The 24,848-nt window shown below is 36.0% G+C and overlaps 1 protein-coding gene across 1 annotated transcript; it reads right to left on the reverse strand.

Annotated features, from left to right (window-relative positions):
- Positions 1-4,929: 4,929 nt before the first annotated feature.
- LOC104605522 (chromatin remodeling protein SHL-like) lies at positions 4,930-19,303 on the reverse strand. Its single transcript, XM_010270322.3, has 5 exons — positions 19,144-19,303; positions 18,676-19,018; positions 18,074-18,142; positions 13,342-13,477; positions 4,930-5,361 (listed from the first exon to the last, which is right to left on the reverse strand). Exons 1-5 carry the CDS (start codon positions 19,214-19,216, stop codon positions 5,335-5,337), a joined length of 648 nt encoding a protein of 215 aa, XP_010268624.1. The 5' UTR covers positions 19,217-19,303; the 3' UTR covers positions 4,930-5,334.
- Between the last annotated feature and the right edge of the window lie 5,545 nt (positions 19,304-24,848).

The raw sequence follows: 24,848 nt of genomic DNA on the forward strand, positions 1-24,848 counted from the left end.
TAATATCATATATATATATAATATTTATTTTCGAGCTTTCGAGCCAAACTTGAGCTCATTGAATATTTAATCAAATTGAGCTTGAGCTAGAAATTATAATTTGAGTTGAACTTGAGCTCAAACTCGAACATATTAGTATTTTAGTCAAGCCGAGCTGAACATATTTTTGTTTTATGTTTATAATCTTCTCCATATAAATTAAATAATATATACATACATACATACGAAGATTATTAATAATATTTTATACATTTAAGTTTACAAATAATTTATTTTATAGCAATTTTGATATTGGTATCCATATTTATTTGTTTATTTAGCTTAATAAAATAATCCATTTATTCATTTTGCAGATATTCTAACTTTTCAATATATCCTAATCAAGGTTCAAAGTATCGATACGATACGCATATCAGCAGTATCGTATCAGTATTTAGAAACAACTGAAACTCTATTTTTTCTCAGATTTTTTCAAAGTTTGGTTTTTTGGAAAGCTAAAAACATGTTTTTTATTATTAAAGAAAGTTGGGGTTCCGAAACACCTGAAAACAGGCGTTTCGACGCGTATCTTTTTCAAAAGATATATATCGATACTTTAAACCATGATCCTAATATATAAATGAATTAAAACTACTCAAAGGGAGGGGGGGGGGGGGGTTGTTCTGTCAAGTCCCTGGCCCAAATGCTATGTGAAACTTTTGAATATAATGTTATGTGGGTATTTTGGTCAATTTAAATAGGATATAAAAGGAAACCTAACGAATATTTTCCATCATATACAATTTCTTTATTTGAACTAAATGGTTTATATGTAATTGCAAGTGGATAAAAATTATTTAACAATTTTATTATACCGGTACCGATGTTTTTATTTCATCTGTTTATTAAAACCTCACCTCAACACCCTAAAATTTTTTGTGTCAAGGATACCCTCAATGACCAATATTTATTGTCCGAATAATTAAGTGTGGCCTTGTTTTCAGTAAAAAAAAAAAAAGTATGGCCTTATGAGCATTGGGATGACATGTTAATCCTAAAAATTTTGTGTGCCAATAATACCCTTAGATATAAGTCATTTTCAAGTTTAACATCTTTACATCTTTTAGCAGCTATTAATCACCTTCTCCGTTAAAAAGAATATAAGAAAAAAAATACGACCTTTTCATTTGTCATTATTTATTTCTAACAGAGAAAATACCATTGAAAAATAGATCCCTTAAATAGGCTCCACCTTTAGGTTTTATACATAGACCACACCTAAAGCTCTTAGGTATGGGCTTGGATCTGTTACCCACAAGTTGTTCCCACATCCCTACCCAATAGGCTAGCTAGCACCTTAGTAGGGCATACATACATGATAAATGCATGTTTCTATAGTTTATACAAAAAATACATTACATCAACAATATCAGGAGTTTTGTACATGTAAATATCACACAATTTATTAATAAAAAATTCTTACTTATTTAACATTTTTAATAAATAATAATAATTATTATTTCTTTAAATGATCAATATGTTTCTTTAATTATTTATTGTGGATTAAAAATATGTAATTTTAGTTTAAAAATATAAAAGATCCATTTAGAATTTCTAAGATACATATAATATACAATTTAGAATTTTCAATTAATAGTCATTAAATACTAATGTAATTACTTTTATTTTTATTATTTTTATTTATATAAATTGCCAAAAAATTAAGAAAAATATCATTTTGACAAATTGTTCTTAGACCAATGGGTCTTATAAATTACTGATATAAATCATTTAAGACATAAAATAAATTGTTTTTATAATTATTCTATTTTTATTTTTGGAAAAATCCACAAATAAACTAATAAGGCCTGGATATCATAAATCTAATCATATTTTTGCAAAACAACAAAAATACATAGATCAATTGAATATGAATGATTCAATAAAATACACACATAAATACCTCCTCTTCTTATCCTCCTCTGGCTTTTGCAGGTTGGGAATCTTAAGAGTCTCTCCAATGAGCTTAGGAGACAATAATATGAAACATAGAAGACAAGACATGACCAAATACTATAAAACATGTCAAAAACTAAAAGAAGGAAATTCCACCAACTCATACTCGGTATCAGTATCATACCAGTCAATATGAACCGATACAAACTTATACAATGCAATGCCATATAATACATATGATACCATGTGGGCACAGATGGAATGTTTGACACCATGTACCCTTGACTTGGATGTTAATTCCATACATCTTGTATCAGATATATCATGTTGATATTTTGATCCTTGGGTTACAAATATAATCCAACCCAAAGGTCCTATGCTTTCAACTTGATTATTTCATGGGGAGAATGACCAATCAGCCCAGATCAGAATTTTATAGCTCCAAAGTACAGGGGAAATGCATCATGACCGTGAATTGATAACAAATTCACAGGCAGGATGTGGTTTATAAGGGGGAGAGGGCTAGGGGGGGGGCTGGAATTCAGAATTCTGCATCGGGTGTATCCGTACTTCTCCGTATTTCATGTCAATCTTATACCTAGGCCCCACTTTTTCTTTCTCTTTTTTTAGGTAATACAAGGAAGATATTAAACAAAACAAGGGAGAGCTCTCCCAACAAGGTGAATCGGAGATCCCATGGGAAATCCTGAACAAGCAACTCGTCCTGCTGATGACCCTTGTTTGCTAGCCAATCTGCCGTGCAATTCCCTTCTCTGAATGTGTGGTTGTATGACTTTAACACAAGAGCTCCTTATGATGTGTTCTAAAGCGCTTTAACCATTAGAGTCTCCTTCGATGATGATTTGAGCATTCGGAAGTCTTACTGCTAACTTGTGGGCTTCAAGGGCCGCCCACATTTCTGCAACAGTAATCGATGTCTCTCCAATTTGGCCCATTCTAGTTCTAGCCATTAGAATTTGACCTCTGAAGAACCTCATGATGCAATCATAGGTATATCTACCATCCTCTTCTGAAGAAGCATCAAAGTTTATCTTTTAGAACATTCATCGGAGGTGGTCCATGATATCCAAGTGTAAATTTTTATTCGAGAGAGCCTTTCATCCACCCTTTGTACTAAGGACTCATTATATTCTTTAAATCTTGCCCACAGCTTTAGGTATGATTTCTTAGGGAGAGTAGGATTTATTTTTGAAAATTATTTCATTTCTATTTTTACATATATACCACAGCAGGTAACTCATTTTTATCTATAAGTATTGAACTTGGCCCTCGATTTTTCCTTCCATCATCTTTTTCCACCAACTTCTTTAGTTCCAGTTTGGCTCCAACATGTGTCTAGAGATATGTGTCAACTAAAGCCCAACCTTGTTGGGTGAGATGACAATTAGTGAAAAGGCGTTCTCTATCCTCTAGTTCACCACAGAAAGGCCAGTCTGACAATATTTGGAGGCTTCTTTGATTGAGATTTCTCTTAGTTGGACTTGGAAGCTTATCCAAGGAGAAGCCAGAGGAAGATTTTTATTTTTATCTTGGCAGTTTATTTTATGACATTTTTTATGAACATAACCGTGCCTTGATCCTCAATCATTGGGTTCGATAGGGATCTATAAGCTTCTCTAACAGTGACCTCTCCCTTAGTAGAGTCCCCCCATAATTTTTTATCCTCCACATCCCAATGGGATGTGTATGGCTTTAATCTTATTAATTAGGGCCTGGGGAATTTGTTCTCTTAATTTGCCTTGGTGCCATAGTTTCTTATCTGCATTTATGAAGTCCTCAACTTTCCTATTGAGATTCTCCTCATTCCAGTGTACAACTTGGACTACACCTTTAATGGGTTTGGTTTTTTACCAATTGTCAGTCCAAATTTTGCATTTTTTTTTTCATTTCCAGTGGACCAAACAATGCTTTTTTCAGGTTTCTTTTTGTTGAGTATTTTTCTTCCATGCCCATGAAGCTGACTTAGGGGCGTATGGTCCAATAAATCCAGCTGTTTTCAGGTATTGTTGTCTTACCACTTGCACCCAAAGGTTTGCTTCATCATTTGTGTGACCTTTCACCCCTACTACTGCTTTTACAGTGTCACTGTTCCTACCAAGGATAGGGATTTTGCCTGCCATCCCTCTATTTTGGACTTTTTTTCCACTACTCCATTAAAAGTCCTCTTTGTAACCCTTTGCCTTATGATTGGAGCACCTAAGTATTTCTCCTCCTTATTTGACCTTGGGATTCTTGTTGTTTGGACTATGATTATTTGAAGTCTAGGAAATTTCTTTGGACAGCTCATGGCTGATTTCCATAGTAATAATTTCTCCCACATTTGCTCAAATCAAAATGGTTTTGGACCGCAATTTGTTTTATCCTCTATACTGGACTGATCAGAACTTAAGAATGACAAGTTTGTGAGAATCGTACGGGTATAATGTCAGCCATTGCTGATAGAAAAATCCAAGTCTACTAAGATCATAGATATGCCTGTCAACTGCCTGGGACTCTGGACCTCAAAATGTAGACCACCAGCTCAGCTGGGATTCACAACTCGGCACTTAGCAGCAGGTTAAAAGTTCGTACTAAGGTCATAGATATGCCTGTCAACTGCCTGGAACTCTGGACCTCAAAATGTAGACCACCAGCTCTGCTGGGATGCTGGATTCACTACTCGGCACTTAGCAGCAGGTTAAAAGTTCATACTAAGGTCATAGATATGCCTGTCAACTGCCTGGGACTCTGGACCTCAAAATGTAGACCACCAGCTCAGCTAGGATTCACTACTCGGCACCTAGCAGCAGGTTAAAAGTTCATACTAAGGTCATAGATATGCCTGTCAACTGCCTGGGACTCTGGACCTCAAAATGTAGACCACCAGCTCAGCTGGGATTCACTACTCGGCACTTAGAAGCAGGTTAAAAGTTCAAGCTTCAAAATCACTACAGTACAGAAATGCAGAAAAGGCAAGTTGAATATAATGCATGATTGAAAGAAAAAGGGAATTCCTCCCTATGCATGTAAATTAATTGGTGGGTCGAAGACCAAGAACATACAAGATGGTTTCCATGAGATTGATTGTGATGATACACATGATATTAAAAATTAGTTATACGAGCTAAGAAAAAGAAAAAAGATAGATGGTCTACAACTCCACATTACATTGCATAAATCCCAACACCTTGGATAAGGCCTATTACCTATGTACAGACTAATAGACACCTTCATCTTTGAAGGATAAAACAGTCGTTGGAAGGGAACTGCTTCCACACACTCTTAAAACAAATAATAGCAAGTGTGTAAATCCTCCCCCAGGATAAAACAAAGCGAGCTCACAATTCCCTGAATATATTCATGCTGTGTATATGATTGTTACATACTTACATGTACTAATTACCTCCTCCGGCGCTTAGCATCCACCTGAAATCAACCAGCAAAACATGACAACTGTTGTTATGATATGTAGTAATAATAGTGATTATCTCATAAACAGAAGATCAACAAGAAAGATGGTGTATGTACTGGTTCCTAGGAACTCAACAAAACAAGGTACAACTTCTGCATAGTTGTGTACAATCGCTAAAACAACCTAACCACCAATGTTTTTGCTCTAGAGATATATTCTAATCTATAACTGACAATCCCAATTAAACCATCTATAGGAAATCACAATTTTGGACTTTTAATTTACTCTTTTTTTTTTAATTGTTTCTTCCTCTTTTTCGTTTTCTTTCCTCTATCCTTCCTTTCTTAGTGCTTTTTACAAGACAAAAGCTTTCATCATCTACTTGATAATTTCCAGGGCTACCGTATCTCCTGGTCCACACAAAAAAGCAACCCCAGCTGATAACTCTCGTCTCCCCAGGTCGAATCTGAAATCTCCTCTTGACTGGAAAAGACCATATATCCTAGTGACTTTTTTAAGGCATCCCTTGTCTCCCTGAAAAATCTAGTGTTGCTGACGAATCTACAGCTAGCTATTGACCTAGGTTCTTCAATCTTCACATTGTTTACACCAATCAGGAAACCCCATCGTTTCCCCAAGCAACTCCCGCATCATACTACTGTTTTTCCCCTTATTGATGCTATGTTGGCATAGAACAATGAAGAGTATAACTAAATATTTAATGTCTTTGTTTAGGAAAATGCTAGATGCCAAAGAGCCCTTGGTTAAAATTACTTGTGCATTACATCACACTGCAATATGAATACTGTATGTTCTAGATAACAATATTCCAATCCACGACAAATGCTGACCGCATACACAGAACAGAATCCAGTTCACTAATTAATGGCAGGGAATGATCATCTTAGTAACCCCACTGAGTCACTGACCCCTTGATAATATGCATTCAACACACTTACATCTAATCCTCTACAAAAAAGAACGCAAGCAAAAAGGCGGGATTTGTAGGGGCAATAGTTTTCCAGGGCATGGTCAAATAGCATTTCAGCCCTTGCTCATTTAAAATAGGGTCATTTAGATAAACACCCCATATAGATTCATATGTTTTCTAAAACCCTAACCTATAATTTGCACCTTACAAAGACAACCCCAATAGCAATGGTGATGTGACCTCTTAAAACGAATAGAAAATGTGAAAGTGCATGGACCCATGATTTTTTATTCCAAAAATACCCTTGGAAGCTATTATATCAACCTTTGGGTTCTGTTTGGTTGCAATATGAATTTCATTTACAGTGGTGTAAATGCATAGGAGTGCAAATGGACCGAGTGTAAATCCTGGTTTACTTTTGCTTCAAGATTTGACCTTGTTTCATTTGTTTGTAAGTAAAATAGAGTAAAATGATGTGGTCCCCAATTTATATGAAAGAGAAATGAAGTGAAAGGTTATTTATTTAGGGGGAGAAAGGTAGAAAAAAAAATTGTTGTGGTTCCCACTTTATATGAAAGAGAATTTAAGGTAGGAAGAAGTGGTAGAAATTTTGCATCAGATTGTCAAATGCAAAATTTGCACTGTTAGTGGATGCAAATGAGACAGAAAGTGCAAATTTTGCATCAAGAGTGCAAATAAGGCTGTGTTTTGTCAATGCAAAGACAAATATGTACTCTGCATAAATACCCTCTTTCCGGTTCAAGAATGCAAAGTGGGTTCGCAATGTAACCCGTTCTTTGTATTCTTCATATTTGGTTAAAATCGGTGCAAAGTGTGGGCCCCATCATTAATTGTCTTAAACTTTTGGTTAAACACACCAATTATGAGAAGAGAACAAATTTGTATCCAAAAAATGGGTACAGCAATGCTCTCTTCTCAGAATACAAAAAATGTCAGAAAACACATTTTTGACCTCTTAATCATTGCATTTTTGCATGTCAAACAAGCGCTCACAAATCCAAACCGGGGTACATACCCTGGTTCAGCATTTGTATCGCAAACAAACACAGCCTAATAATCACAAACAAATATATGCAAAATTGAACCAGCTGCAAAATTTGTATCTGGTTCAGATTTGCATTGCAAACAAATGCAGTCATAGAAACAAAACCCGGGGGTAAAATCAACACCTTTTTATTTTTCTTTTGATTAATTTGTTCAAACAAGCATTAGGATAAAAAATGTCATTTCCTATTCCCATAAAAGAAAAACAGTGGCAAGTATAGCAGTTACAAACTAAGGGGTTTTCTTTGTAAATGACCCTTTAAAATATTAGAATACGTATTATGAGACTATTTATCTATTTTCCATAATTCATCTTATTGCTTTTTATAAGCAACAGTACCCCAAATTTTATTAATAATGAGAAATAAAAACATTACAAGTCATACAAACAATAAAAAACAGCATAAGAAACAGTAAATTGCATTGTTGTCTTTGATAATGGAAAAGGAAAAGAATAATTCTATCATTTTAAACTTCAACAGGATCTACACTTTCATTTCCTTCAACTATATTTTATTTATTTATCTATTTATGCTGCATTGAAATAGGATAATGAAATAGAGTCTGCTAAATCCTTTCGCTTTGGAGGTTTTCCCTCAGAACCCAATTCCCTATGGGCATTTGGTAATCAAAAGTAAATACAGCCTTCATCAAAATAGTTTGGACTCAAATCTGCAAGAGTCGTCATGACGCAATGCCTTAAGAAAGCCATTAAAGTAATTGATCCCATTTTCCCGCAACATATCAGGTATTACCCAATATCTAGCCAAAAGGAAAACTTTTGGTAGAGGATTCTGGTGGGGGAGTAGCCCTCTTCGTTTCTGTTTCCCTCGAGTGTACCTCATTTCTTGAATTCAACCAATGGCAAAGCAATATTTCACTGAACTCAATGTTTTTAACTACTGAACCTTAAATTCTTGAAGTTAACTTCAAAACCATAACCTTGCCCCTGTTGATTTTAGTGGAACCAAGCCCCCACAGGCCATAAATCCACATATCACTTTTTTAGGTTAGTCAAACAAATGCCAGAAAGTGGTCCAAAATCAGTTCACCTAGGTGCCACTTAGGCATAATGTCCGCGTTAAAGGAGTGATTCCTTCACAATGTGGTAAAATCTTATCATGCCACATTTATCAAAAAAATAAAAATTATCATGCCACCAAAATTGCTGTATAAGCTAAAAATTATTTGCTTCTCTATTCTTCTAGGTTTTTTCTCTTCTACTAGCTTGTTAAAAGTTGTTATTTCTCTAAGTATAGTACACCACAGGGGTACTATTGTAATTCTCCTCTTATTTTTTAGTTGCTGTTTCCCTAGTATATATACTTAAAAGCTGGCACCACCAGTAATCTTTTTCGGCTCTCAAACCTTTCTTCTCTCTTCCTCTCTCTCTCTCTTCTTTCTTCTTCTCTTCTCCTCTCCTACATAACATGGTATCAGAGTGGGACTATCAGATCTGAAAAGGAGAGATCGAGTGAACTGTTCCCTTCGCACCAGACTTCCAGATCTGCCAACATCATCTACTGTTTGAGTGATTGAAGATCAAGTTTGCTCCTCATGCCTGAAGTAACATCTCTCCTTCCCTCTTTTTTTCTGGTCATGCGCCAGGACAAAACCTGTACTAGGTCTGCTGGTTGGATGTGATTTGACCAGCACCTCTGTCTTTCCTTCTTTGTGGGGTCAACTGAACCCTGTAAAATCTGTAGGTCAGTAAAGATCTTTTGTGTGCTGCTATATGCTGAAACTGAAGGTCAGAGTGACCTGTACTTGCTATAACAGCATCTATGTTTGATGCGTAAGTCAAGAAATGACCTGTATGCCCCGTGACAGCAATTAGTTTGTTTCTGTAGGTCAAGGGATGACCTGTTAGTGCTGTAACAGAACCTGTGTTTATCAAAAAAGGGCCTGTTAATGCTGTAACAGCACCTGTGTTTATCAAAAAGGGGTAACGGCACCTGTATTTATCAAAAAGGGATGTGTTTCTAAAGAAAAAAGGAGTTCCTTTTCTCCCTTGGTGTTAGACCATTTTTTTAAAGTTTTGTACCCACTTTAAGAGTGTTTTTGAATCTGTAACCATGAGCGGTGAAGATTCTGCTATGTCCAGCGTTTCCTCAATGCAGAATGGAATGAATGGGGGTGTGGACCTATCCTTTCCCATGGCTGTTATTCCTCTTGGCAGCTTAAATTATTTACAATGGTCAAGAGGGATCAAATTGTACTTTACTACAAGGGGAAATATAGGTTATATAAATGGGAGAATCAAAGAACCCAATTCTGGGAGTGCTGAATATGATAGATGGAACCAAGAAAACAGCATGATCATGTCCTGGCTTATAGTGTCTATGCAACCTCAAATAAGAAGGAATTTTATGTGGGCTGAAACAACAAATGAAATTTGGGAACAAGCAAAATCAACATATTCTAAGATGAGTCACTATGCAAAAATTTACCAATTACAGGGAGAATCGCCCACTTGTAAATAGAGGGAGAGGTGTCTCTCTGTGTAGAAGGAATTAGATCATTATCAGAGTGTGGACTGGAAGTGTGATGAAGATGCAAAATTATACAACTTGTTTCCTAGCAAAGAGTGTTTGCTTTCCTACATGCCTTGAATCCTACATATGAATTTATCAGAGTCCAAATCCTAGGTAGCAAGGATCTTCCCTCTGTCCAGGAAGTTTATGCTCTAGTACAATCAGAAGAAAGTAAAAGGAATTTGATGAATAATTTTGGAGGTGATGCAATTGGATTGGAAGCAAAAGGGAGTGTGATTACGGGTGGGGGAAATACCTTTAAGAGGGGGGATTCTCAAAAAAAGGCAGATGACGAAGACAAACTGTGGTGTACTCATTGCCAGAAACCTCGACACACCCGAGAAACCTCGACACACCCGAGATACATGCTGGGATCTTCATGGGAAGCCGAAATGGACTCAAGATTTGATTAAGAAGCAAGGTTCAGATCTGAGTAAAAAGTTAGGACAGCAAGGTACAAGAAAGCACAGTATGGCAAACATGGCCTTTCAAGATAATCAGCCCCACATTACTACTGTGACTCAAACACACACATCTGGATCAGACCCAAGGGAGGATATTATTAATTCCTTCCATGACCATTTATAGTTCTATGGTAGAGCAATTCGTCAAATGGATGCTCCTCCCTCAACTTCATTTGTGTCTACATCAAGTAACTCTGCCACAACTTTCCATGTAGCATCTCATACTCCTGACACTCCTTGGATCCAGTGTTTTAAAAGCACAAGGTGCAGGGGTCAATTTGTGCCTAAGGCGCAAGGTGAGGCACACACCTTTTTGATGCAAGACGCAAAAATTAAAAAAAATGCTATAAAATAAAAAATGTCAAAATTTTCAAGAAAAATGCCAAAAAAATAAAAAAATGCCAAAAATTAAAAAAAAATATTAAACACAATATTAATAAAATATATAAACTAAAATTTTAAAATAATGTTTTAAAATACCTATTGTCTAAAATTAAAATACATAAACATAAGATGTAAAGCATATTCAAATGAGAATTCAAAAATAAAATCAAACATATAAAACATTTTCAAGCATGTAAAACCTCTAATTTCTTTTTTCACTCAATTGTAGTACTTCACATAGCCCGAACAAGACTTATGTTGTTCATTGAAGCTCCGAGAACCCCCAATTTGCTTATGTTGTTCATTCATTCATTGCGATAAAACATCTTCTTAAAAGGCAATGAAAGTTGTAAAATCATTATTTTTTATGTGAGAAATAAGAACTTCAGACCCTAACATAGACTTGTTCGGGCTTGCCTCGAGAGGCATGCTACAAAGGCGACTCATAGAATCAAGAATGCAATATGTTTTACATCACATTAACTACTTGAAGCAATGCAATTAAGGAAAAAAAGAGATTGTGGGTTTTACATGCTTGAAAATGCTTCATATGTTAGCTTTTATTTTTAAATTTTCATTTGAATGCACTTTACATGTTATGTTTATGTATTTTAATTTTAGATAATAGGTTTCTTAAATCATTTATTTTAAAATTTAAGTTTATATTTTTATTAACATTATGTTTAATATTTTTAATTTTTTTTTGCATTCTTTTAAAATTTTTTGGCATCTTTTTTGGAATTTTCTGACTTTTTTTTTTATTTTTTAGCTTCTTTTTTGTAATTTTGTGGCTTTCTTAAAAAGGCACGCACCTCGCCTTGCACCTTGCGCCTCAGGCGCAAATTGGCCTTTGCACATTTTTTGCGCCTTGTGCTTTTAAAACACTAGTTTTATTATAAATTTAATAAACTGATTCTCCTTTTTGTAGTATTAAGATTATGATAAATTCTGATTTCTTATAAAACTTAATGAATTTATTATGATTTTTAATACTAAATTTATAATAAATTATGATTTAGTATAAAATTTAATAAATTTATTCTGATTTTTTATATTAAATGTAGAGTATGATTTATTATAAAATTTAATAAAAATTTTCTGACTTTAATAAATATTTTAAAAATACTAACTAGTTAATATTTTATTACTTGAAAAATATTTTATGTTTTATATTATAATGTAATTAATTTATTCTTTTGTTTTTATTTTTTGTTAATTATTTTTTGTTAATTATTTTTTATAAATATTTTATAAAAATACTAACTAGTTAACATTTTCTGATTTTTATTTTTGTTTTCTAATGAATATTGTAATTTTATCTCAAATATTAATTTTCTTATTATTTATTCATTTTAGCGGCTTTTGTAGTGAGGGTCTACGTTATTTTTGTAGACCTTCATGTACTGTAATAAGAGTGAAATAAAAATTCTATTTATTAGTTTTCATTTATGAGGTCTATAATATTTTAATAGACCCTCTTGCATTATAACATGTTTATATAAAGGTGTTTTAAAGATTCCATTTTAGGGCTTGCTATTGTGATGGTCTATAGGCTTCCATAGACCATCATGGACTATAGCAAGTCTTTAAAGTTTAAATAAACTCAAGGCTAAGGTTTCAATTTCATTCGAATGAACTTCAGCCTCCTCAAATCTCGAAGAGATGCAGAGTGTCTGCAACCAATGAGCAGAAAACCAGCACTCAATGAAGCCGTTCAAGAAAATAATAGAAGAAAACAAAGAGCATTCTCCTCCTTCTTGACCTTGAATTCACACCTTCCGCTGCCCCCTCTCTCTCTCTCTCTCTCTCTTCCTTTTTCCTAGGTTTTTCATGGTTATTCACCATGAGAGAGAAATAGGGTTATTGCATATCTGAATCAAGACGAGAGCAATTTCTTCAGTTTCATAAGCTGAATGTCCTGCTTCCAAGAAAAAGATATTTCAGTGCATGACCACTCTTGTGCTTGGTTAGATCCTGAAGTTGTACTCCAGCTCCAGGTACACAAGCTAAAACATAAAACCCTCTTCTTTTTCCTCTTTAACGTCTCTTTTTGTTTGATATGAGATGTTTGTAGTTCAAATATATGCTGAGTTGTCGACATATACTTGGAAATATTATATATATTTTTTTGTTTTTTGGGAACGAAATGGTCGAAATATCGACCGATATATTGTATTTTTTAATTCATGTAAAGTTTATGTCACTGGGTCTCGACACCGACATGTCGGGCGACATTTCCAACATTTCGCAACATTTTAAACCATGACTCAAACCCTTTTTTTGAAAATCATACAAAAGGCATCTCTTTTACCACGAACTCCAAATGCTGGAATGGTTGATGACAAAGGAGCTATTGATTTGTCATAGAAACAACAATGAATGCAATTAAAAGCTTGCTAATTTTATTGATCTAACATTGCTGAAAAATCACAATAAAACAGCAGACAGATTAACAGTGCTTAATTAACCAATGCTATTAATAATTTAATAAATGAGAATACAAGGTGCTTTCCCTTGTAAAAAAAAAAATCATATGCAACTCAGCTTGCAAGTAAATTCATATAGTCACTCTAAGGACCACAAACCTGTGAAGTTTTGATGAAGCAATGGAAATACCTTAGTTTCTGAGTTTCTGGAAACATTGTGAGAGTTGAACAATTTCTTTTGATCTTGAAAAGAACAACTTTGACAGAAGAAGTGCTCAAGTGTTTTGGCTTCTTCTGCAGTCAAGTCTATACAATGAGGATGGAACCTGGACCACAAGCATTGGAATGAATATGGTTATAAGATCTGTGGATATAATGTTCTTATACCAGTAACAGAATGTGGATGATGGACAAAGCAGAGGAACAGATGAATAAATAGAGTCAACTGAAGCCTGAAGGGTGTCTGTATATATATATATATTAGAACAGAACCAAGTTACAGAATACAAGAGGCCCCAAAACCATAATTCTGGGGACCAAGAAGCCGGAAAACAGTACAATTAGAAGCCGCCAGGGATCAGCTGGGCTCCCAATACCCTTGGTTGAATTCCTAAAGCAACAGCATTCCAAGAGATTAGTTTTCCAACAGTACAGGACAATAGCTGATCCACAGTGTTGTGTTTATCCTGGAAAATTTTTCTGTTTCTTTCAGCCCAAATGGTGCTAATTACAGCTGCAGGAATTGAGAGCCAGACACCTTTTCCTAATTTAGATAGGCCTCTCTGGTCCCAGCTCCACAAGAGATGCAAAACAGTTGTAGGCATGACCCAAGCTAGCTGCCTAGAGAAGTGGTTCCAGATTTTGTATAGGACAATGCAGAAATAAGTGGCTGCTACCTTCCTCCCCTTAATTACAGAACACACAATAAGAATCCTGCAGCTGTATACCTCTCCTCTCCAGATTTCTCTTGGTAAGGCACTTATCCAGAGCCACAGCCCAGATCAAAGCATTTAGCTTTAAAGGGACAATCTGGTTCCAGACTTTATCAGCCGGGAAATCAGCAAATTGATCTGTTGAGAGGATCCTGGGAAACGAGGTAACAGAAAACAGACCATCTGTGCTCCATGACCAAACCCATGAATCATCTACTGATAAATCCAGAGACTGATTAGATAACATCTCCAACAGCCCTGATACTTGATCTATTTCCCAGTCCTGGAAATGCCTTCTGAAAGAGGGGCCCCAAAGGCAATTGTTGTCTCTAACCTCGTAGCAGTCAGCAACCAAGGCTTCTTGGTTTTCTCCCGTTTGAAACAGCTGAGGGAACATCTCGGCAAGGGTCTATTAGTACACCACACATCCTTCCAGACTCGAATCCTCTGGCCATTCCCCAACTTAACCGAAAGGCCATTACTCAGTAACCCAGTCCCCAAGAGAGATTATGGAACTGGTAGTAACCCAGTCCCCAATGTCAGGGCTATACTTGGCTGCAATTAAACTCCTCCACCAGCTCCCTCTTTCTCTGCCAAATCTCCAAATCCATTTCCCCAAAAGAGCCTTATTGAAGACCTTCATTTTTTCTGATCCCTAGCCCACCTTTGTCTTTTGGAGCACAAACTTGACCCCAGCTCACCAAATGAATCTTCTTCTCTTCTTCCTACCCTTTCCATAAACTATCCCTTTGCAATTTTTCCACTCTTTGAGCTACTTTTCTTGGCATTGGGAAGAGAGACAGAAAATATGAGGGAAGATTTGATAATGCACTCTTGAGAAGAGTAATTCTTCCCCCCAGAGAGAGAGATTTAGTTTTCCAACCTGCCAGTTTCCTTTCTAACCTCTCCACCACTGGCTCCCAAATCAAAGAGGATATGCATTTAGCCCCCAGAGGGAGACCAAGATGAGTAGTTGGAAGGAATCCAACTTGGCAGGCAAGCACCTCTGCCAGGTTATCTATGTTTTCCACCTTTCCTACTGTAATTAACCTGCTCTTGACCCAGTTGACTTTCAAGCCTGAGACTACTTCGAACCAGCACAATACCCCAAGAAGCACACCCAATTGCTCCAAATCAGCATCAATGAAGCTTCAAAACCTTGCCATAGGCCCTCCTCTCCCACCCTGTTCACAAAAGCAGAGAGAACCTCCATCACACAAACGAATAGAAGAGGAGAGAGAGGGTCTCCTTGCTAAAGACCTCTAGAACTCTTGAAAAAGTCAGTTGACTGACCATTAACCAAGACTGAAATTTTTGGAGAAGTGGTGCATACTTTTAATCCAATTTCTCCATTTGTGCTCGAAATTCATTCTTTCCAATACAAAGTCCAAGCATCTCCAATTCAAGTGATCATAGTCCTTTTTTTTTGATAATTGAGTGATCATAGTCCTTTTCCAAGACTAATTTGCACAGCATCCCCGTTTTTCCTTTCCTTTTCCTTGAATCGATCAGTTCATTAGCCACTAGAACACTATCCAGCATTTGTGTCTCTGGCACAAAAGCAAATTGATTCTTGGTTATCACCGAGTTAAGGACCTTCTTCATTCTTTCAGCCAAAACTTTAGCTAGAATCTTATAAAAGCTGTTCAACAAGCTTATAGGCCTGAAATCCCTCATATTTGTAGTTCCTTCCACCTTCAGAATCAAAGAAATGAAAGTAGCATTCAGACTTCTTTCAAGGGCAGTATTGGAATGGAAATCCTGAAACACTTTAAGAAAGTCCACTTTAACTACTTCCCATCACTTCTTATAAAAAATGTTTGTGAGACCATCCGGCCCTGGAGATTTATCCACTTCTAGCTTTTTAATCACTTGCCATACTTCTTCCTCTGAAAATGGAGCTTCCAACTCTCTTTGTTGTGCTGCTGATATTTTATTAAACGGAAGATCTAGGGGAGGAGGTCTCCTTTTCCAGCCCTCCTTGAACAAGTCTAAGAAGTAGCAGGTTGCAATGTTTTTTAGTCCATTTCAAGATTCTCCCATTTGGCCATCAAACTCCAGTTTTTCGATATGGTTCATTCTTTTCCTTGCATTTACCATCTTATGAAAGAAGCCAGAGTTTCTATCCCCTGCCTTCAGCCAGCTGATTTTTGATCTTTGCCTACATTTCAGTTCATCCCTATATGCTAGATTATTGAGAACCAGTTTTGCTTCAGAACTTTTCTTCCTATCTTCTTCAAGTAACGGACCATTCTCCTCCGCCAAATCTATTTCTTTGATCAGATTGAGGCAATTTCTCTTTTCATATTCCGTCTGATCTCTAAATTCCTACTTCCAAGATTTAAGATAATCTTTAATTGAACTTAACTTCTTTGCCAAGATATAAGAGCTAGAACCCTCAAAGTTTCTTTCTGTCCACTATGAAGAAAGTAAAGGCACTCTTCTTCAAACCAAGCATTCTCCATCTTGAAAGGACATTTTCTAGACCCTTGACCTCCACAGCTCAACTGAATTGTAGTATAATCTGAAACAGGTCTTGGAAGGGCCACCTGTTTCACTTGCTGATAGGTATCTTCCCAATCTGGTGAGATTAGAAATTTGTCTAGTTTAACCAGAGCTGGGTTCTCTTGGTTGTTCGTCCAGGTGTATTGCCCTCCTAAGAAAGGTAAATCAATTAAGTTAAACTGGTTAATAAAGTCCGTAAACCTTCTCATATCCCTAGTTCTCCAAGTTTCTCCTTTTCTGTCCTCCATGAACCTGACAACATTGAAGTTTCCTCCCAATACCCAAGGAATGTTGAGTCCCTTTCTTGCATTAGCTAAATCCTCCCAAAGTCTCTCCCTATCCGAACTGATTGTTGGACCATACACGTTGGTAAATTGTCTTTGGCTACCTCCTTCAAACTCCAAAACTACAGAGATTGAAAATTCCCCTACCTAAGATGAAATTAACTTACATTTTTTCCTGTCCCAAAAAATTAGTAAACCACCAGCTGAGCCTCTAGCCAGCCTGCCCATCCATCTTACTTGACCTTGCCCTCATATGCTTCTAACCACCCCTGCCTCCACAAATTCCAGCTTAGGGCCTGTTCGTTTGCTCTGAAGTCTGACATCTGAAAGTGTAATAATTACATTAAGAGGTATATTGGTATTGGTGAACTTTTCTTTCCTCTGAACTCTAAATGCAGAGAATGTTGTTCTGAATTCTGAACTTTGAATTCTGAAAACTATCAAATATTTATTTTGACCGCATATATGAGAGTTTTTGTTTAACTTTTCAGGGGTATCATTGGAAAAGAAAAAGTTGTATGGTTGCACTTTAAGAGATAAGAGATAAGAGAAAACGAACAACCAATTTTCTCTTAAAGTTAAAAGATTCCTTTAAGAGATAAGAGTTAAGAGGAAACGAACAGGCCCTTATTTTCTTGGAAGAAATCACATCCGATTTCCACCTCTTCAGAAAATCACTCACCACTATCCTCCTCCTTCTTGAACCCAACCCCCTCACATTCCATGAAATAATTCTCAGATCCATATAAAGCAGAGAGTTCCCCTAAACATCATTGTGTTGCAAAGTTGTATTTGGAATATTGCAATTAATAAATTTGTGATTCTATTATCTAATGGATATGATGATATTTATATGCTTGTTTATGAAATCCATTGTTAGATAAAAAATATTGTTATTATCTTCAATATAGATGTTTGCTGGTTGCTAGATGCTAATGTAAGCATAGGGAATCAGCCTAATATTTAGGATATTTTTTACCAAAATCCATTGCCTAGATTGTCTAGGTTCTTTACTGTCACCTAGCTTTCCCTTAATGCCTTGACAACTATGAATACTTTATTTTCCCTAATGGCATTCTAGCAAAAACTCTAAATTATCCTCAACTGTTCCTATAAACTGAATCACCTAAGACAGTACCACCATGAGACGAATAAAACAATAGAAAGGAAAGAACATGATTAAAGAGGCCTTAAAACTTACCAATCAGTGCATCGCTCGCATTGCACCATTAGGTTATCAGGGTTGTATGGCATTTCACATTTGCAGTATCTGCCCATATGAAATGATAAATATAAATAAGTAGGCAAGGAGGAGACAAGTGTCACACAAAAATGACATTTCAAAATCTAGAATCCAGACCACCAATTTCCATAACAGAAATTCCAAAAGGACTCCAGTATGCTACAAGCTTCAAGAAATTATACAACCCCGGTTAGTCAGAAAACGACACTTCAGGACACAAACTTTGGTTCTAAAGGCACATATATTTGCAAAGCCAGGATATTTTTGATGTGTAACCCTCGAATACTTCAGCACAACATCAAGAAGAACAACAAGAAGTGGAAAAAGAATAAAGGAAAAAAGAAAACAAAATCCAAGTCACTGGAAAGGTACACGAAGAATGACACATACCCAGTTCCTAATTCAATCCATTTTGTTAACATTAGATTTTAGAATGAAAAATCCCAACTTGACCAGCAAAACCGCAAATTTGGCTCCAATTTCGTGCAAACATTTAACGGATGAAAGTGAAACAACCTCTGGACTAATTACTGTACGTATGCGAAGAAATTCAAACATACACAGCGACTCTGTCGGGGTTGAACGCTCCGGTGGAGGAGTTATACTCGAAGCGACAGAAGTAATCGTCGTTACCAACAGCATCGAGTTTAGTATAATTCTTGAAGCTGTGTACCGTACACTTGCCCTCGATGGTATCGGCGCTCTGTATGTCGTAGTGGTCGGAGAGAAAAACCTCCTTGGCTCCGTGAAACTGCCTCCGGCCTCCGATCGACTCCTCCGGCCGGTAATACCACCGTACCTGTACTTTCGTGTTCCCCCTACTGTCCGATTCTATCTTCTCCACTTTAGCTACGTAAGGGGGTTTCGATGAGTCCGAAGGTCTCATCAAAACGCAGTCCCCAGCTGTGGAGGAGTGTGCAGGTTAAGCAGAATTCACAAATAGGAGGGGTGAAGATGCATGTTCGAGAAAGTTTGGCAGGAAACAAAAGAAAAGATTCTTCTTTGGTGGTTCACTGGTTTGTGCTTACCTCTGATGATCTTGTTGATGCCTTTAATTGTGTACGAGTCTATTGTTCTTCTTGGTGCCCGGGCTTTCGCCATGGACCGAGTGAAGAAAGCGAAGGCATGCACAGGACGGAGGGCAAGGACACTGGTTTTTCCGGTGGTTGAATCATTAAAATGAGAAAGGAAAGAAACAAGAAAAAGGCAAATTTAGCTACCAATACCCTTAGGGCCCGTTTGGTTTTCGGGAATAAAGACCCTGGAATCGGGATCGGAATGGGCCATTCCCGGGGCTGTGAATGCAACTGGATTTGGTCCAATCCAATATTTGTCCATTTACAAATGGATTGGACCAAATCCAGTCCAAATCCATATAAACTAAACCCAATCTGGTCCAAATAAAATGCAAATGGATGGGTCCAATTCAATCCAAATTGAATCAAACGCCAAAGTAATATGAGAAATCCTAAATATATATATATATATATATATATATATATATATATATATATATATATATATAATTACAACACCAGTTGCAATCCAATCCAGTCCAATTAAAATGCAAATTGATCGAATTGGATCCAATCCAATCCAAATTGAATCAAACACCAGAATAACATGAGAAATCTAGAAAAATATATAAAAAAAACTACAACACTTGTGGCAATTCAATCCAGTCCAATTGAAATGCAAATGGATCAGATTGGGTCCAATCCAATCCAAATTAAATCAAATACCAAAATAACATGAAAAATCTAGAAAAATATATTAAAAAAAACTACAACACATTTTGCAATCTAATCTAGTCTAATTAAAATGCAAATGGACCAAATTGGGTCCAATCCAATCAAATTGAATCAAACACCAAAATAACATGAGAAATCTAGAAAATATATATAAAAAAAAAAACTATAACACCTATTGCAATCCAATCCAAGCCAATTAAATGCAGATGGACCGAATTGGGTCTAATTCAGTCCAAATTGAATGAAATATTAAAAAAATTATATAAAGTTTTAAAAAATAAAAAAAAAATTATAGAAATATATTAAAACCATGGTTTTCAACACATCGTTGACTCAAATGGTTGGACAAGGCAACTGGTTGGTACTATTTCACCCTTAATTCGTATCTTGGCCAAAATGGATTAGATTGGGTCCAATCCAATATAAATTGAATCAAATACTAAAATAACATGAGGAATCCAGAAAAATATATTAAAAAAAACTACAAGACCTACTACAATCCAATCTAGTCTAATTGAAATGCAAATGGATAAGATTGGGTCCAATCCAATCCAAATTGAATCAAACACCAAAATAACATGAAAAAATCCAAAAAAATATATAAAAAACTACAACATCTGTTGCAATCCAATCCAATCCAATCCAACTAAAATGCAAATGGACCAAATTGGATCCAATCCAATTCAAATTGAATCAAACTCCAAAATAACATGAGAAATCCAAAAAATATATATAAAAAAACTACAACACCTATTGCAATCTAATCCAGTCCAATTAAAATCCAAATGGATCAGATTGAGTCCAATCTAATCCAAATTGAATCAAACACCAGAATAACATGAAAAATCCAAAAAATATATATAAAAAACTACAGCACATGTTGCAATTCAATCCAATCCAATTAAAATGCAATTGGACCATATTTGGTCCAATCCAATCCAAATTGAATCAAACACCAAAGTAACATGAGAAATACCAAAAAATATATAAAAAAAATACAACGCCTGTTACAATCTAATCTAGTCCAATTAAAACACAAATGGATCGAATTGAGTCCAATCCAATCCAAATTGAACCAAACACCAGAATAACATGAGAAATCCAAAAAAAAAATATATGAAAAACTAGGAACACTTGTTGCAATTCAATCGAGTCCAATTAAAATGCAAATAGACCAGATTGGGTCTAATCTAATCCAAATTGAGTTAAACACCAAAATAACATGAGAAGTCCAGAAAATATATTAAAAACTACAACACTTGTTACAATCTAATCCAATCCAATTAAATGCAAACTGACCAAATTGGGTCTAATTCAGTCCAAATTGAATGAAACATAAAAAAATTATATAAAATTTAAAAAAATATAAAAAAATTATAGAAACATATTAAAACCATGGTTTTCAAATCATCGTTGACCTGGATGGCTAGACAAGGCAACTAGTACTATTTCACCCTTAATTTGTATCTTGGCCAAAAAACCGTTGACTTGGTCAACAACCGATTAACCCAGGCGGTTGAACTGTCAACTCGTTTAACCCAAACAATGGTTTTTGGTCATTTTTATTTTCATTATCTTTTTTACATTGGAACGGGTCATCCATTCAAGCCAAATGGTACTTTTAAATAAATTATCCACATAATTGTTAAAGTAGGAAGTGCAAGCATGCTCTTTCTAGGGTGAAACAACAGCAGAACAAAATGGAATATTTGTCTACAACAGTCTTTTTAGACACTTTTAGAGGCAACAAAACATTTGATGCAAAACCTGATTGCTATAATTGAATATATAACTGAAACCAAACCCATTCCAGTAAAATATAAAATTCTAGGTAATCTAAATACCTGGAAACTCTAATTACTTTCGTTTGCAATAGGGAGATTTGAGTTCCTTTTAAATTGAATTTGGAAAGGGAAAAAATAATTGACAAAAGTGATAGTTGTTGCCTTATAGAAGTATGCTTTCTTCATGCTTCAGGAGTTTATAATTGGGAGATTAGGTAAAATGGTCGTGGGTTGAAAGTTCTACTTCTTCTAGGGGTTGCTTGATAATGGATGAAGTGGATGAACTGAATGACTTATTTCTTTGGGTTTTAGTGAATGCCAGTAAGTAGACTGTGAGCTCCTTAGTAACTTCAGCTGATATCAAATGCCCATTAGTAGTGAATACCCGATTTTGTGATGATCTACCTTTCTATGATTCATAAGTGAGTATACATTATTTTTGCCCTAAATTCTCCTTGTGCATGTAATGTACATATGAAAAAAATCCAGTTAAAAGTGCATGCCAGGTATAATTCTCCATATTTGTCCTTTTGTTTCCTTATTCATGCTTGTTGTTTTCTGAGGCTTCTTGTCAAGCAGAAAACTTGTAGAGATCATGTTTCTTGTGTGCTAGTATAGAAGGAATTAGGGTCATTCAAAATGCTCTATTCCTCCATATTTGATAGTAAGTGATAATAATTATACCACCAAAAAAAGAAGTGAATTATAAACTCTTTCCCGGAATCTTTTAATCTTTATAGTGTTCTACTTCATTGGAATATTCTTTTGCCATAGGTTATCTATTCCTTTATCCTTTCATGTTTTTAGATTGCCAATCCTCATACCTTTACAAATTGAAGTTCAGTCAAACTCAAAATATAAGTAAAAAAAATCAGTAAAAACATCCTCCGAAAGACCAAAGACCCATGGCAGGCCAACGACCCATGCAGTCTTTGATTATAACTGGAAAACCTGAGAAAATAATCACAAAGGCATCCCTCCAAAGATAAAAAAGACCTCTTCTCAACTATCTCACAAGAAAGAGACTTTATTGGCAGAATTTGAAGCATCTAATCAAAATGAAAAAAAAAAATAGAGAGAGAGAGAATTGTCGCATACCATAATTTATTAAGGTTGATATGCTGGCTACTAGTGCACCTTTAAAATACCTGCTACCCACATGACATACCAAGGTATTGATAGGTGCAATTGTAACTCCCTAAGCCCAAAATTCCAAAATGCATTTTTTTACAAAGGATAAGTTTCTTAAACTACCCTTACTGTTTTTGACAATTGACTAATACTTCCTTTATCGTTAGCATCCGTTAACAAAAAGATGAAAATGACTATTTTACCCTTTATTCTTCTTCAAATTTTCAAAATAAAATAGGGAAAAGGGAAAAAAACGTGGCTCTGTAGGCAATCTCAACACTTACATCCCTATCATTTTTGCACTAAAAAACCCTTTTGTTAACATTCATAACATTGGCAACAATGAGCATCATCAAATTGATGGCAGAGAAAGCAAAGGATGAAATGGCAACGATGAAAACCTATATGGATTTAATGGCGGCTAAAGCAAAGGAGAGGCCTTACAAGAGCTTAACGCTGTGAACCATGGGCATAGGGATGAAATGGTAGAAGGTCGGTTGCACCAGAGGCATCACACGCCCAAACCCTCTGCAAGTAGTAGCACCTATATCGCTGGTGGAACTGGCCTGGATGAAACCAGTTGGCAGGCAATCATTAGTGGCATCATGCGCCCAAACTCCCTACAAGCGGTGCCATCTGTGTTGCCAATGGAACTGGCCCAGCCAAACCAGTTGGTAGGAAATCATCAGCAAAGGCAAAGAGATGGATTGAGTTGAAGCAAAGGTGGTGTTGCTGCAACTTCTGGGTGAAAGCAATTTCATGCCCCTAGATCCAATTTCATGCCCCTGATCATAAAGCGGTTGTTGGATGGTTATGCCCTTAGATCCAATCAGATTGATGTAACTTTAGACATTTATTGTAAATGAATAAAGTACATAGTTGATTCATGTCACTGTGGTATATTTTTGTGTTTACCCATAAACTGGACACTTATGAGATTCGCTTTAGTTTAGAATCTTCACAACCGTTGGATAGATCTGGAGAGGTCTATCCTGCCAAGGCTAATACTAATGTGCCGCTAAGTTGGTTGGGGTGGGGTGGCTTGTCTCGACTGCCAAGGTGAGACCTGAGGTACATGCAATGTGGGTTTGCTTGAAACCCTAAACTAGACCAGTTTCCAGTATTGCCCTGGACCTTGGAGACAGATGGGCAAAACTGAAAAGTTACACCTGACCCCTAAACTCGATTATGATACTTTACTAGGTGTCAGATTGGGCTGTCTTTGATATGTCAATCAGTGAGATCCTTAGAGGGGGTCAAAACCTGGGTATGTTGGGGCAGTCTGAGAATTCACTTGAGTGGGTGATCATAGTGACAGGATCAGCCCCTTTGTCGGACAAAGTGAATGATCAGGGAAATGCACTCTCTCTAATAGAAACCTAATTGCTGGTAGTGGATTTCAAATGTTTTTAAAATTTAGTTTTGCAAAATATATTTATATAAAGATATACGTATATATTATGGTTTCAAATGTTTGCGAAAAAGTTTTAATTCCCGGGATCAATGTGAGTAAAGAGTGCAACACTGTACCTTGTAGTCAAGGGAGATGTCTTCTCTTGTCGGGCAATGTTTGATCATTATGGGCTAAGAGGTTAAGTGTAAGACCATTGAGGGTAATACCTGATGAGCTATTCTTGCATCTACCCATAGTTCTTGGGTTTTATAATATGGCTGAACCCAGGAACCATTTAGTGTAAATGTATGGCCCATTAAGAGCCCATGGTGATGGACTCAGGGGTTCACTGTGATATACAGTGAATCTGGCCAAGCTTTGTAACAGAGGTTGGGGTGAACCCATGTGGCTGATCCCATGCCATACAAAGAGAGCCAATCGGGTAGTAGTTTAAGAGCAGGTGAGCACATAGGCTTAATGGGCCTCAAGTCCAATTTGAATTGGGCTTAAGTTAGTTAATTAAAAAGGGGATAAGATAAGTTTGAGACTGATTAGGATTAGCAGAAGGATAAGATAAGTCTTATCCATCTAAGAGTCCAGATCTAGATATAAGATTTGGATCAAAACTCTCTCCTGATAGGATCAAGAGGCTAATCCAGATAAGACTATAAATA

This window comes from Nelumbo nucifera, chromosome 1, assembly GCF_055504915.1.
Source record: "Nelumbo nucifera cultivar China Antique chromosome 1, China Antique-T2T, whole genome shotgun sequence".
In the NCBI taxonomy this organism is placed as follows: Eukaryota; Viridiplantae; Streptophyta; class Magnoliopsida; order Proteales; family Nelumbonaceae; genus Nelumbo; species Nelumbo nucifera.